The 11,682-nt window shown below is 62.8% G+C and overlaps 2 protein-coding genes across 3 annotated transcripts; both read left to right on the top strand.

Annotated features, from left to right (window-relative positions):
• Positions 1 to 1,738: 1,738 nt before the first annotated feature.
• On the top strand, positions 1,739 to 5,632 carry SLC10A3 (solute carrier family 10 member 3). Of its 2 annotated transcripts, XM_038588725.1 has the most exons (3): positions 1,805 to 1,820; positions 2,460 to 2,493; positions 3,819 to 5,632. In XM_038588725.1, exons 2-3 carry the CDS (start codon positions 2,467 to 2,469, stop codon positions 5,388 to 5,390), a joined length of 1,599 nt encoding a protein of 532 aa, XP_038444653.1. In that variant the 5' UTR covers positions 1,805 to 1,820; positions 2,460 to 2,466; the 3' UTR covers positions 5,391 to 5,632. The 2 variants fall into 2 exon arrangements, with proteins under 2 accessions (XP_038444654.1, XP_038444653.1); XM_038588726.1 differs by lacking the exon at positions 2,460 to 2,493 and having other exon boundaries at positions 1,739 to 1,820.
• Positions 5,633 to 6,104: 472 nt separating this feature from the next.
• UBL4A (ubiquitin like 4A) lies at positions 6,105 to 7,184 on the top strand. Its single transcript, XM_038586665.1, has 4 exons — positions 6,105 to 6,228; positions 6,390 to 6,495; positions 6,674 to 6,888; positions 6,999 to 7,184. Exons 1-4 carry the CDS (start codon positions 6,181 to 6,183, stop codon positions 7,107 to 7,109), a joined length of 480 nt encoding a protein of 159 aa, XP_038442593.1. The 5' UTR covers positions 6,105 to 6,180; the 3' UTR covers positions 7,110 to 7,184.
• The last annotated feature ends 4,498 nt before the right edge of the window (positions 7,185 to 11,682 follow it).

Here is an 11,682-nt window from a genome sequence, read left to right as displayed (position 1 = left end):
TCTGTTCAGGCTGTCACCATCATCTGTTCTCTATGTTCCCTCTGTCCAGATGACTTTTCTTCTGGAAGTGGGAATCCTTGACTGATTTGTAGAGCCCTTCCTCCTCCTCCGGGGTAAATGATCAGTCCCCTAAACCAACTAGGAACATTCTCTTCCCTTTAATTTTCACCGTCCTTTTTTTTTTTCCTGAAGGGGCCCCCGAAATTCCTGCATGCCAGACACCTCAGCAGCCCAGTGTGGCTTTTCAGGGAGGGCAGAGGTGATTGGCAGTAACGGGGAGCAGCCTCCTAAGTACATTTGCTCCCTTTGACCCCTGGCACCAGTTTCCATTTAGCTGATTACAACAGAAGTTTGTCCAGGGCCAATTTTTTAGGGTTGCCTTCCCCAGCTCTTCCGGGTGACCCATTCCCCTCTCCACGTGGCCGCTAGTAGCTGGTCCTCACGCAGCCACACCCGCACTGCTCTTTTGCAAACCGCACTGTTCCTTGCTGTGCTGTGCCCAACGCAGGCCTCTCGCCCATGCCAGGCTGCTTCCGACCCCCCCCCAATGTCATTTGGCAGGGGTAGTAAGGGGGATGTTCTGAGGCCCAGAGTCCACACACACTGATGGCTTATGCCTTACCTGCCCTCTGAGGCTACAGAAGAGCCTAGAACTAGGGCCTTGACTCGGTTTCATCACCGACATCAATCAGCATCTTGCACATACTCCCCCGCTGCGTGTCTGTGTGCTTATGTATGACATGCACGCATTCCTGTGAACTTCATAAAACAATTTTTTAAGACTTTATTTATTCATGATAGAGTGAGAGAGGCAGAGACACAGGCAGAGGGAGAAGCAGGCTCTGACGCAGGACTCGATCCCGGGACCCCAGGATCATGCCCAGGGCTGAAGGCAGGTGCTGAACCGCTGAGCCACCCAGGGATCCCCCATAAAACCATTTTTTTTAAGCAAAATATATCTAAGGTTCATCTAATAGGCTTTTATTAGTTATTATGTGTCTGAAAAGTGAAGTACGCTGCACGTGCTAATTTGTTTCATTTTCGGTCGCAGGGAGGCGTCTTCAGCCCCTCCCGCGGGCCAGTGCCTGTGACTCAGGACCACGAGTCCCCGTTGCAGCCGGGACAGGGTTTTGCCGAGCAGCGGGCGGCCACCGTCCCCGCGGGCGCACTGCGGGCACCTGCCCTGCGGCCGAACGGTCGGGACATGCCCGTCCCCTTACACCGAGCCGTCGCTTATTGTCTCCCCGTGTCCCGTCCACACCCCCAGCGCCTGTGTGCACAGCTCGTGCCATCCGTTCGCACCCCTTTCCGGGAGGCCTGCATCCCGTGCGAGCGGCGCCACTTGGGAAAGGCGCACACGCCCACCCGTGTGCCCCGGTGTGGAAGGAGACCCTCGGTCAAGGCCGGAGCGAAGGAACGTGGACCGAGGCGGAGCCCGAGCCCGGGCCCCCGGCCCTGCTGACGGCTCAGCCGCTGCCCGCACCGTCCCGCGGCCGCAGAGCGCGCACGACCGGCGCCGCGCCCCGGAACGCCCCGCCGCGCGAGGGGAGCCGCCCCCGCCCCCCGACCCGGAAGGCATCGAGCTCCGGGTCCCCGACGCTCCGCTCCCGCAGCCGTCACATCCGCTCGGGACCGGCCCCCGCGGCGAGAGGTGAGGCGGCTCCCGCGGGGGGCGGGGCCTCGGCGGGGCGGGGCCTCGGCGGGGGACGGGGCGGGGCCCCGGGGCGGGGCGGGGCGGGGCCCCGGCGGCCCAGCTCGCAGGCGTCCGCCGGCCGGGCAGGCGCTGGCCGCGGCGCCGAGCTCCCGGGCCTAGGCGGCAGGTGAGAGCGTGGGGCCGGAAAGGGCGGGCGGAAGGCGGCCTCCGGCCCCGGCCCGGCGCCGTGCTCGCCTGCCCGGGCGGCGGGGCCCGGCCGGGGACGGGCGCGGCCGCGGGGCCTGGGAAGTGGCGTGAGGGCCCCGAGCGCGATCCGGGGACCTCGGGGGCCGCCCGCCCGCCCGCGACCGCAGGACGGCAGCACGAGCCCGGCGGCGGCGGTGCGGCGCTCCCTCCCTCCTCGGTTCGCGCCCCGGCCCCGTGCCCAGCCCGGCAACTTCCGGACTCCCGGGCGGGGAGGAGCCCCGGGGCCGGCATGCCCGCTGCCCTAACCGCGAACGCGCGGCCGCGCTGCCGAAAGCGGCCGGCCCGGGGTTCCCTCCCTTGCCTGGGGGCGGATCGGCTCAGACTCTTCCAGCCCCCGAAGCAGAACCGGTGTGGGATCTGGGCCAGAACCCTCTGGCAGTGACTCAAAGCCGCCAGCCGTACTGCAAGGACAGGGTGGATGGCCCCTAGCCTCCTCTCCCTTCTGAACTGGTTCTCACCACCCCGGCGGCTTCAGGCCCGGCCGCTGTCATCTTTTCCCTGTGACTCCCCTCCGCTTTGCTTCTCATACTCCCTCTGGTTTTCCTGCCTCCCTCTTCAGCGGTGGGATGCAAAGCTGGACCAAGGCCTCCCGGGTAAGTGACCCGAACTCCAAACCAGCAGAGGCCACGGCATGCGGGCGTGAGAGAACTTTCCCAGGGCTGAGCTTATGGCTTGACCTGCCCTCCACCCCCTACTTCCCCTGCCCTCCAGTCTCACGTGAGGCGGACAGGACCAAAGACTGATAGGATCCGGAGAGGCAAGGGCCTCCTCCAGCACTGGGACACTGCAGACAAGCACTGTGCGGCAGCCAACAGTGGCGATGACAAACTGCTGTGTCCCCGTCCTGGTGGCCCCAGGCCCAGCAGCTGACGGTGGCTGCCCAGATTGACAAGTGGAAGCGGACGAACCTCTGAGGCACCCTCCCCACACCACAAACACTCATGGTCCCACCGGAAGTTCTGGGCTCTGGTAGAGCCACATGTGAGCATGGGGAGGAGCCCCTGGACCCCAAGCAGAGCCTCTCACATGTGACACAGTGCTTCTAGAAGCTCACATTCCAGGGGCTGCCAGGGGAGGCAGAGCTCGGACAGGAGGAAGAAAAGCACGCAGCAAACACATGGTCCCATCTGAACCACCTCCCACTTCCCCTTCGAGCAGTTTCCCTGGGGAGAGAGGACCTGCTCCCCGCCCAGGACCCCTACCTCACACTGTCAGCAGGCGGGGGAGGCCAGGTAGCCACAGCAGCACCATTCACCACTGCATGGCGGTGCTACAGGTCAGCCCCCGAGGCCTCCGGCCGGATGGTTACCCGCTGCCCACACTACCTTGCCAGCTGCCTTCTGCCTGGCCGAGGACACCCAAACGCCCTGCTGGCCTCTCACAGCAGGCCCAAGCCAGGGTGTCAGCGGCCCTCAGCACCCAGCTCTCAGCAGGCTTGTCTCTTTGCCATTCCCATGCAGCCTTTCAGAGATGTCATCATGGCTGCAGTGTCACCGTGGCCCTTCTGTGTCCTTCCCTCAGAGCCCGTGGGGGGCAGGCTAGTGGTGACAGGACTGGAAAGATTGATCTCCTCAGTCTCTCGGTATCAGAACACTGGTGCCTGTTGGCTATGCTGGAAAAGGACAGGGAGAGGGGCAGGTGCCAGTGGCCTGACCTGGAGGTCCGGCCTGCCCGCGGCCCCTCCGGGTCAGGAATGGGAAACGAGGAGGATGTGCTGAGATAGGGGACAGCCAAATGGCTCTCAAGGGCCAGCACTAGGCACTGCCTTTCTGTTCCCAGCTTTGGGGCAAGGGGCTCTGCTGGGAGGCCGACGGGCTCTGCTGGGGCTCCCAGCCATGGGCTTGCGGATCCCATTGCTTCTGCATTCAACAGGTGCTCACCCTTACCAGCCACTTTTCTGTGTCCCTTCTCTCCTCAGGAAGAGCTCTGCCATCTGAGAACACAGCCCAGGGCCAAGCCCAGCCCATGGACCCTTCTCTGGGCAACCGGACAGCACCAGCAGGGCTGCTCTCCTGAGCCACAGAGGGCCTGGACACACGGTCCTCTGGGAGGAGCCATGGTGTTCAGGAGGGGCAGGGGCAGCTGTCGGTGGTGGCCTGGACTGGGAGTCGGGGGAGGTTGCCCAGGCCCCCTAGGCCTGCTCAGGGCTTCCTTGCTGCTTGTCAGCCTGCCTTTGGGGGCCCGGGGAACAGCCAGTGCCAACCTCAGCACAGCTGTGAGCCAGACGGTGCCACTGCCAGGGGGCCGATACTTGAGCATTGGGGACGGCTCTGTGCTGGAGTTTGAGTTCCCAGAGGAGAGCGAGGGCATCATCGTGATCTCCAGCCAGTACCCGGGCCAGGGCAACAGGACAGGGCCCAGGCCGGTGCTGAAGGTCACCTCCTTGGACACAGAGGTGCTGACCATCAAGAACGTGAGTGCCATAACCTGGGGCGGTGGGGGCGGCTTTGTGGTGAGCATCCACTCAGGCCTGCCTGGGCTAGCCCCACTCCACATCCAGCTCATGGACCCCCGTGAGACTCCGCCCGTGCTAATTGAGGAACGGAGAGATTTCTGCATCAAGGTGTCACCTGCCGAAGACACCCCTACCGCCCTTGGCACTGACATGGTCCACTTCTCGGAGAACCCAATACTCTACTTGCTCCTGCCTCTTATCTTTGTCAACAAGTGTTCATTTGGGTGCAAAGTAGAACTCGAGGTTCTGAAGGGGCTCCTGCAGAGCCCCCAGCCTATGCTGCTGGGCCTCCTGGGCCAGTTCCTGGTCATGCCCTTCTATGCTTTCCTGATGGCCAAGGTCTTCATGCTGCCCAAGGCCCTGGCTCTAGGCCTCATCATCACCTGCTCGTCGCCCGGCGGCGGGGGGAGCTACCTCTTCAGCCTCCTCCTTGGAGGGGACGTCACCCTGGCCATCTCCATGACTTTCATCTCAACAGTGGCTGCCACCGGCTTCCTGCCGTTGTCCTCCGCCATCTACAGCCATCTGCTCAGCATCCACGAAACCCTCCACGTGCCCATCTCCAAGATCCTGGGGACCCTGCTGTTCATCGCTATCCCCATAGCAGCAGGCGTGGTGATCAAGTCCAAGCTCCCCAAGTTCTCCCAGTTGCTGCTGCAGGTCATCAAGCCCTTCAGCTTTGTGCTTCTCCTGGGTGGCCTCTTCCTGGCCTACCGCATGGGGGTCTTCATCCTGGCTGGCGTCAGGCTGCCCATCGTACTGGTGGGCCTCACAGTGCCCCTGGTTGGCCTCCTGGTGGGCTACTGTCTGGCCACCTGCCTGAAGCTGCCAGTGGCCCAGCGGCGGACGGTGAGCATTGAGGTAGGGGTGCAGAACAGCCTGCTGGCCTTGGCCATGCTGCAGTTGTCCCTCCGGCGCCTTCAAGCAGACTACGCCTCCCAGGCCCCCTTCATTGTAGCACTGAGCGGCACCTCGGAGATGCTGGCCTTGGTGATTGGCCACTTCATCTACAGCAGCCTGTGCTCAGTCCCCTGAGGCCGCTGGGTCGAGCTTTCACCACCCCTCGCCCCCCAGCCTCCAGCCACTGTCCCCACAGTTCTTGTGTACCAAAGGCCTTCAGCTCTCATGCACTATGCACTCAGAAAAAACGAAAAAATCCAGGCTTATTTTTTTTACTCGTTTTTTATTCTCCAGCTTTCAGTGCCAAAGAGGCCATGCTGAGTTAGGTAGGTGGGCACTGCTCAGAAAATATATTTCAATAAAAGAGAGAAGCAAGCTGTGGTGCCTTGCAGTCTTTGCCCTCTGGGGCCTGGGGGTGGGGTGGGAAGGCGCGGGCCGGCGTGGAGGACTGGGGTGCAGGCCTGGCAACCTCTGCACCACAGTGTCTCAGCCCCCCGTCCCCATGCATCCGCTGTCCTGCCCTTCTAGAATGGGCGTGGGACGAGGAGGGCAGGGGCAGGGCGGCTCCGTCGATCCCGCGGGGGCAGTGAGCGGGCTTGGCTTGGCGGGGCCGGGCCATCATGCGGACTCCCGAGCGACCAACCTGGCCCGGCTCGCTCCCCGCCCCTCCCGCGGCGGGCGGCCCCGGGGGCCCCGGGCGTCGGCGACGCGGGCTCCAAGGTGACTCCTCCGCGGCAGCCGGCGGGCGGGCGGGGCGGGGCGGGGCCGGGCCGGGGGCGGGGCCGGGCCGGGGGCGGGGCCGAGGGGCGGGGCCGGGCGCGCCCCTCGCGCTGCTTCCGGCGGCGGCGGGCGGTTCCGGCGCGCGCCCGGGGCGGCGGCGCGCAGCGGGGGGCGGTTGGGGTGCGCGCCCGCCGCAGTGGACGCCATGCAGCTGACAGTGAAAGCGCTCCAGGGCCGCGAGTGCAGCCTGCAGGTAGCGTCGCCGGGCCCCCGCCGCCCCGCCGGCCTGCGCACTCCCCACCGGCGGGCGCGGGGCCGGGCCGGGCCGGGCCGGGGAGGGGGAGGCCGGGAGAGCCGCCCTCGCGGGGGGGGGCCGCGGACTCAACCCCCGCCTCGTACCCTCGGCCCGGCCAGGTGTCGGAGGACGAGCCCGTGTCCACGCTGAAGCACCTGGTCTCCGAGAAACTCAACGTCCCCGTGCGCCAGCAGCGGCTGCTGTTCAAGGGCAAGGCCCTGGCAGGTACCCGGGAAGCGGAGCCGCCCAGGGAGCCCCGCAGCTTTTCGGGGGACGGGGTGCCTGGGCCGGGTGATGGATGGGGCGCTGGCCGCTCCGCCCTCGGGGCGCTGACCGAAGCCTCCGCGGACGGCCGCCGCAGACCCCGCCGCGGGGAACGCCTCCATCGGTCTTTCTTTGGCAGATGGGAAAAGACTCTCGGATTACAGCGTGGGGCCCAATTCCAAGCTGAACCTAGTGGTCAAACCTCTGGAGAAGGTGTTACTGGAAGAAAGCGCTGCCCGCAGACTCGCCGAGGCGCCGCCTCCAGCCGCCCCAGCCTGGCAGCTGGTCTCCAAAGTCCTGGCCCGCCACTTCAGTGCGGCGGATGCCAGCAGAGTCCTCGACCAGCTACAGAGGGTGAGAAGGGTAGCCGGGGGCATCCCCGCCCAGCCGCGCCCATCCCCTGCCTCCGGCAGAGTGCACCCCCAGCTGCACCCCCCTGAGTCCTTCTGGCCTTCTGTCCGCAGGATTATGAGAGGTCCCTGAATCGCCTGACGCTGGATGACATCGAACGCTTGGCGAGCCGCTTTCTGCACCCTGAAGTGACTGAAGCTATGGAGAAGGGGTTCTCCAAATAAGATCCTCAGAGCGTGGGGAGGAGCCTGGCCAGGCTGCAAGCTGCATGTAGCATTAAATGTGTTCTCTTGTTGCAATTTGACTCATAATAATAATAATAATAATAATAATAATAGTAATGGCAGGTACCTGGGTACCCATACCTGGTTCTTGCTAGGTGCCAGGTACAGCTCAGAGCATTTGACGTGGGTTTGCTCCCATGCCTCCCGCAAAAGCTTAGACAACGAGGTACCCAGCAGTGAGGTGGGGGAGCCAGCATCTGAGTGCAGTCAGCTTCTAGAAATGCCTCAGGATGCAAAGGAAAAAGGGGGCTGTTTGGTCGGGTTCCAGGAGACGGCCTTTGGCATATCATGTTTAGCGCACTGAGAATCAGCCCTCCAGCACCTCCTCTTCAGGCCTGAAAGGGGAAGCAGCTGGGCCCTGCTGCCCAGTCCTGTCACCCGACCTCTGACAGGTTTGGCATTGGTGGATGCCAAGTGACAGCCAAACCCTGGGCCCCCTCTCCCGGCTGCTGCGGCCAGTGTGCACTTGACAAGGGAAAGCAGGTTGAGGGGTCAGGGACCTCTGCAGTATGACCTTAGGCAATTCCTGGTGCCACGTTGGTCCCTGGTTCACTCTGCACAGTGGGGATGACTCTTGAAACCTCCCATTTCCTTCATCCTTACCCAGCCCGGGTGACAAGTCTGCAGCACCCGTCCCCTGTGATCCATAAGCACACAGGCCAAAACCCGATGAATGGCCAAGCAAGCATGGCCCAGAGGGCGATTCCTGGCCCTTCGTGTCACAGCTCTTTGGGTACTCCGCCTGCTTGTGTCCCTCTGGGCGTGGGCATTTCTCACCTCTTAGGGATGACAGGTGACTGAGTCGAGGTCGCTCAGCCTTGGCCGGGCCCCCACACCCTGCGTTCACCCACAGTGTGGAAGTGGGCCCTTCCCCTGCCACATGGATACCAGCCTTTCACGCCGCACACCCTTCACGGCCTGAGAGGAGGCGTCAGAGTGCTGGGGCGGGGGGCATGGGCTGCCAGCACCGATCCTCCCACCTCGCCTGGCGCGTGGGCACTAGAGGTCATCTAGGAGCCTACTCCCTGGCGGGGGACACCTCGGGCTGCCCTCCCGCCTGGGCCTCGTGGGCAGAAGACTGTGAACAGGGGAACGCAGTGCTCGGCCCCCGCGCCCGGGAGCTGATGTGTGTGCCAATGTACATGACGCTCGCCCGTGCACTCGTTTTATTTTGAGTCCGGAGAATTTTTGTTGCTCCAATTCTGAATCCCACTGAAGGTGAATGTGAGACTGACTCCGATCCAAAAGGAACTTTGTTAGCCAGGCAGCTTTCGGTTTCCAATAGTTGGTCGGACCATGAAAGACATTGGTTTAAACAATAAAGGAAACATTGGTTTACAAAACTGAGAAGTCCCGGGGTCTTGGCAGCAGAAGGACCATTTCACCAAATACCCAGTCTCTTCCTACCTCCCGTGGCGCTCGGAAGTGTCCCCTCCGTCCCGGGCCGCTGCCTCAGGATCAAAAGATGGCTCTTTGCAGTTTCCCTGGGTCACAGCCAGCAAGGTTAGGCCTCCCGTCCTGGAGTGTGGCTCCTTCCTCTGATGCCCCAGCAAATAACCGCTGGCCTTTTACTGGTCGGAATCAGCTCATGCTCCAGTCACTTTGGCCACGGCTGCGGTGGGTGGTGGGCGGGAGGGAGGAGAGGGCGATTCTCTGCAAAAGCCAGGACCCAGTGGCGACCCCAGGCAGCAACCGTTAGCTGCAGGGGAGTGACACAGATGGGCATCCGACAGGCCCTAGACACGGTCGTCGAGTCCCTTGTGCCAGCGCCTCCTGGCCCACGAGTGACAAGAACCCTCTGGTGATGAGGAGCCATCCACGGGCCACTTGGACGTGGAGGTGAGGACGGACGTGGAGACAGGAGTGGGGTGTTCAGGGTGTGCTGGGAGCCTGATGGGAGAGCTGACTGGGCCCCCGGCCCGGCCAGTTCCAGAGCGCTGTGCAGCCTCTACAGTGACCATCAGGACTTGGGTGGGCACGGGATGTCCCAGAATCTCTGAGGGCGGATGAGGTGGCTTCCCCGGGAGTGCAGGAAAGAGAAGAGAGGACTGGGCCTGGAGGCAGTTTGCCTGCTGGGGACACGGTAGAAGGCAAGGAGCTTCCTGACACTAGGCCACAGGGGAGCCCCGTATGAGAAGCCAAGAGCACCCCTCCAGAAGGGGGCGGGTGTCTGGTACTGCCAAAAGGCGTTGATAACAAGAAGGTCGTTGCTGATGTTGGGGAGCAAGAGGTGGCGGCAGGGTGCGGAGGGGAGGAGGTGGTGACAGTGACCCGGGACCCACGTTCTGGAAGCTTGTCTGCACAGAGGCGGGTAGCTGTGGCTGGGCCGGACAGGAAGGCTGGGGAGGGAGGGCGGGGGGGGGGGTGCTGCGGGGCTGGGAGTGGGAGGCGCGGGGGGCAGGGCCCTGTGCTGTCAGGAGAGGAGCCGGGGAGTCCTGCTGAACCCCTGCGAAGCCCCTGCCTCGCCCGTGCGCACCTGCAGGCTCCGCTGCGTCCGCCCAGGAGGAGGGAAGCGGCCGCCCGCTGGGCTTGTACCCTGGCCACTGCGGCCGGCCCGAGGCCCGCTGCCTGCCCCCAGGTTGGGGCGCGGTGGGGGCGCCGGTGTCGTCCTGCGGTGACATGACACCAGGGGAGCACAGGAGCCCTGAGGGGCCCAGCTCGAGGGGCCTCTCAGACGGAAATGCTCTGGCACCGGGCTCCGATGTCTGTGGGGCCCTTTCCCAGGGGGCACACGGGACTAGGGGCAGATTCAGGACGGCGGCCTTTGCTCCGGGGTGGGGCTCGCGGAGTTGGAGGTACCCCAGCAACTGGGCGGTCCCCACAATTTGCTGGCGCCTTCAGGCCTCCTGCGCAGGCCTGGCTAAAGTCCTGGGCCTCGCCAGCTCTGAGGTCCAACAGGGGTGCAGCTCAGCTGGGCCGGGCGCTCCTGGGACTAGATCTGACCCTGTGACCAGCCCCAGACAGCCAGCCTTGCCCACCTCCCGGCTCCCGGGGAGCCGCCCTGTCTGCACGCCCCTTCGGGGTTCAGTCCTCCTCTGCTCCTTTGCTGGTTTCCTCCCCCCATACACCCGACCTCTTAATGTGGGGGGCTCCAGGGCCCTGTCCCCAGACCACTCCTCTCTGTGTCACTCCCCACGGGAGCTTGCGTACCCCCGTTCCCATTTCTGTGGGTCACCCCCTCTGCCGAGCTCCACACCGCATCTGTAGGGTGAGGCAGCTCCTGGCCCTCTGGCCGACACCTCCTCCATCCCTTCAGTACTCGTTCCTGAGCACCCAGCATGGCCCAAGTGCTGGCAACACGGGCCCCGGGAGACGCAGGGCCCTCCCCGGTGCCCTTACGGCAGCCCCTCAGCGAGCACGTTGGCCCCACAGCCTGCCTCAGCGGATGGCAATAGCGCACAGCCAGACTTCCCAACAGGAAGCAGGAGACCACCGTTGTCTCTCAAAACTCTCCCTTTTCGGGGGATCTGTGGGTGGCTCAGCGGTTTGGCACCTGCCTTCAGCCCAGAGCAGGATCCTGGGGTCCCAGGATCTAGTCCCACGTCGGGCTCCCTGCATGGGCCTGCTTCTCCCTCGCCTGTGTCCCTGCCTCTCTCTCTCTCTCTCTCTGTGTCTCTCATGAATAAATAAAATCTTTAAAAAAAACTGTCCCTTCTCCATAAGCAATCAAGCAACAATATTTTTGAAAGAGTCCAAAGGGCTTTCCTTGTAGAATGTTCCAGAGTCTAGATTTGCCTGATTCCTTCCTCGTTAGATTCAGCCTAAGCGCTCTGACAAGCTGCTGGGTCCTTTGCCCTCCCCGCTCCAGCACCTCCAAGAGGCACTGGGGTCAGGCCTGCTGGGGAGGCTCACATTGGTCACATGGTCAAGACCCTGTCTGTCGCGCCTCGCAAAGTTGCGTTTTTCTTTCCTAAAGCACAAGTAGTCAGTCTGGGGTAATGCCCTGAGGCCATCTGTGGGGGACTCTCTTAGTCCCCAACAACCTCAGTCTAGTGGTTTTCCCACGCAAGGATGAATCGCCCCGACGGCTCCACGAGGGGGGCTTGCTGATGCTTGCTTGCTTCCTGTGATTATCAGTGGGCAGCATTTCTCTTTCAAGAACTTTCCTCTTTCCCTGCTCTCTTTTCTTCATTATCATGGTGGGTGCATCAGGTTTCCTTTTTTATTTTTTTAAATATTTTATTTATTTATCCATGAAAGACACACAGAGATTGAGAGAGAGGCAGAGACACAGGCAGAGGGAGAAGGAGGCCCCAAGCAGGGAGCCCGACGTGGGACTCGATCCCGGGGCTCCAGGATCACGGCCCGGGCCAAAGGCAGGCGCCAAACCGCTGCGCCACCCAGGGATCCCCCTTTTTATTTATTTATTTATTTATTTATTTATTTATTTATTTATTTATTTATTTATTTATTTATTTATGTTTCTTTATTCGACAACTTAGGGGGCACCTGGGTGGCTCAGCCAGTTGAGCATCTGCCTTCGGCTCGGGTCATGGTCTCTGGGTCCTGGGAT

The sequence above is a fragment of the Canis lupus genome, chromosome X, assembly GCF_011100685.1.
Source record: "Canis lupus familiaris isolate Mischka breed German Shepherd chromosome X, alternate assembly UU_Cfam_GSD_1.0, whole genome shotgun sequence".
Classification (NCBI taxonomy): domain Eukaryota; kingdom Metazoa; phylum Chordata; class Mammalia; order Carnivora; family Canidae; genus Canis; species Canis lupus.
Note: the sequence above shows the minus strand (reverse complement) of the source record. Positions and strands in the feature narration are given on the sequence as shown.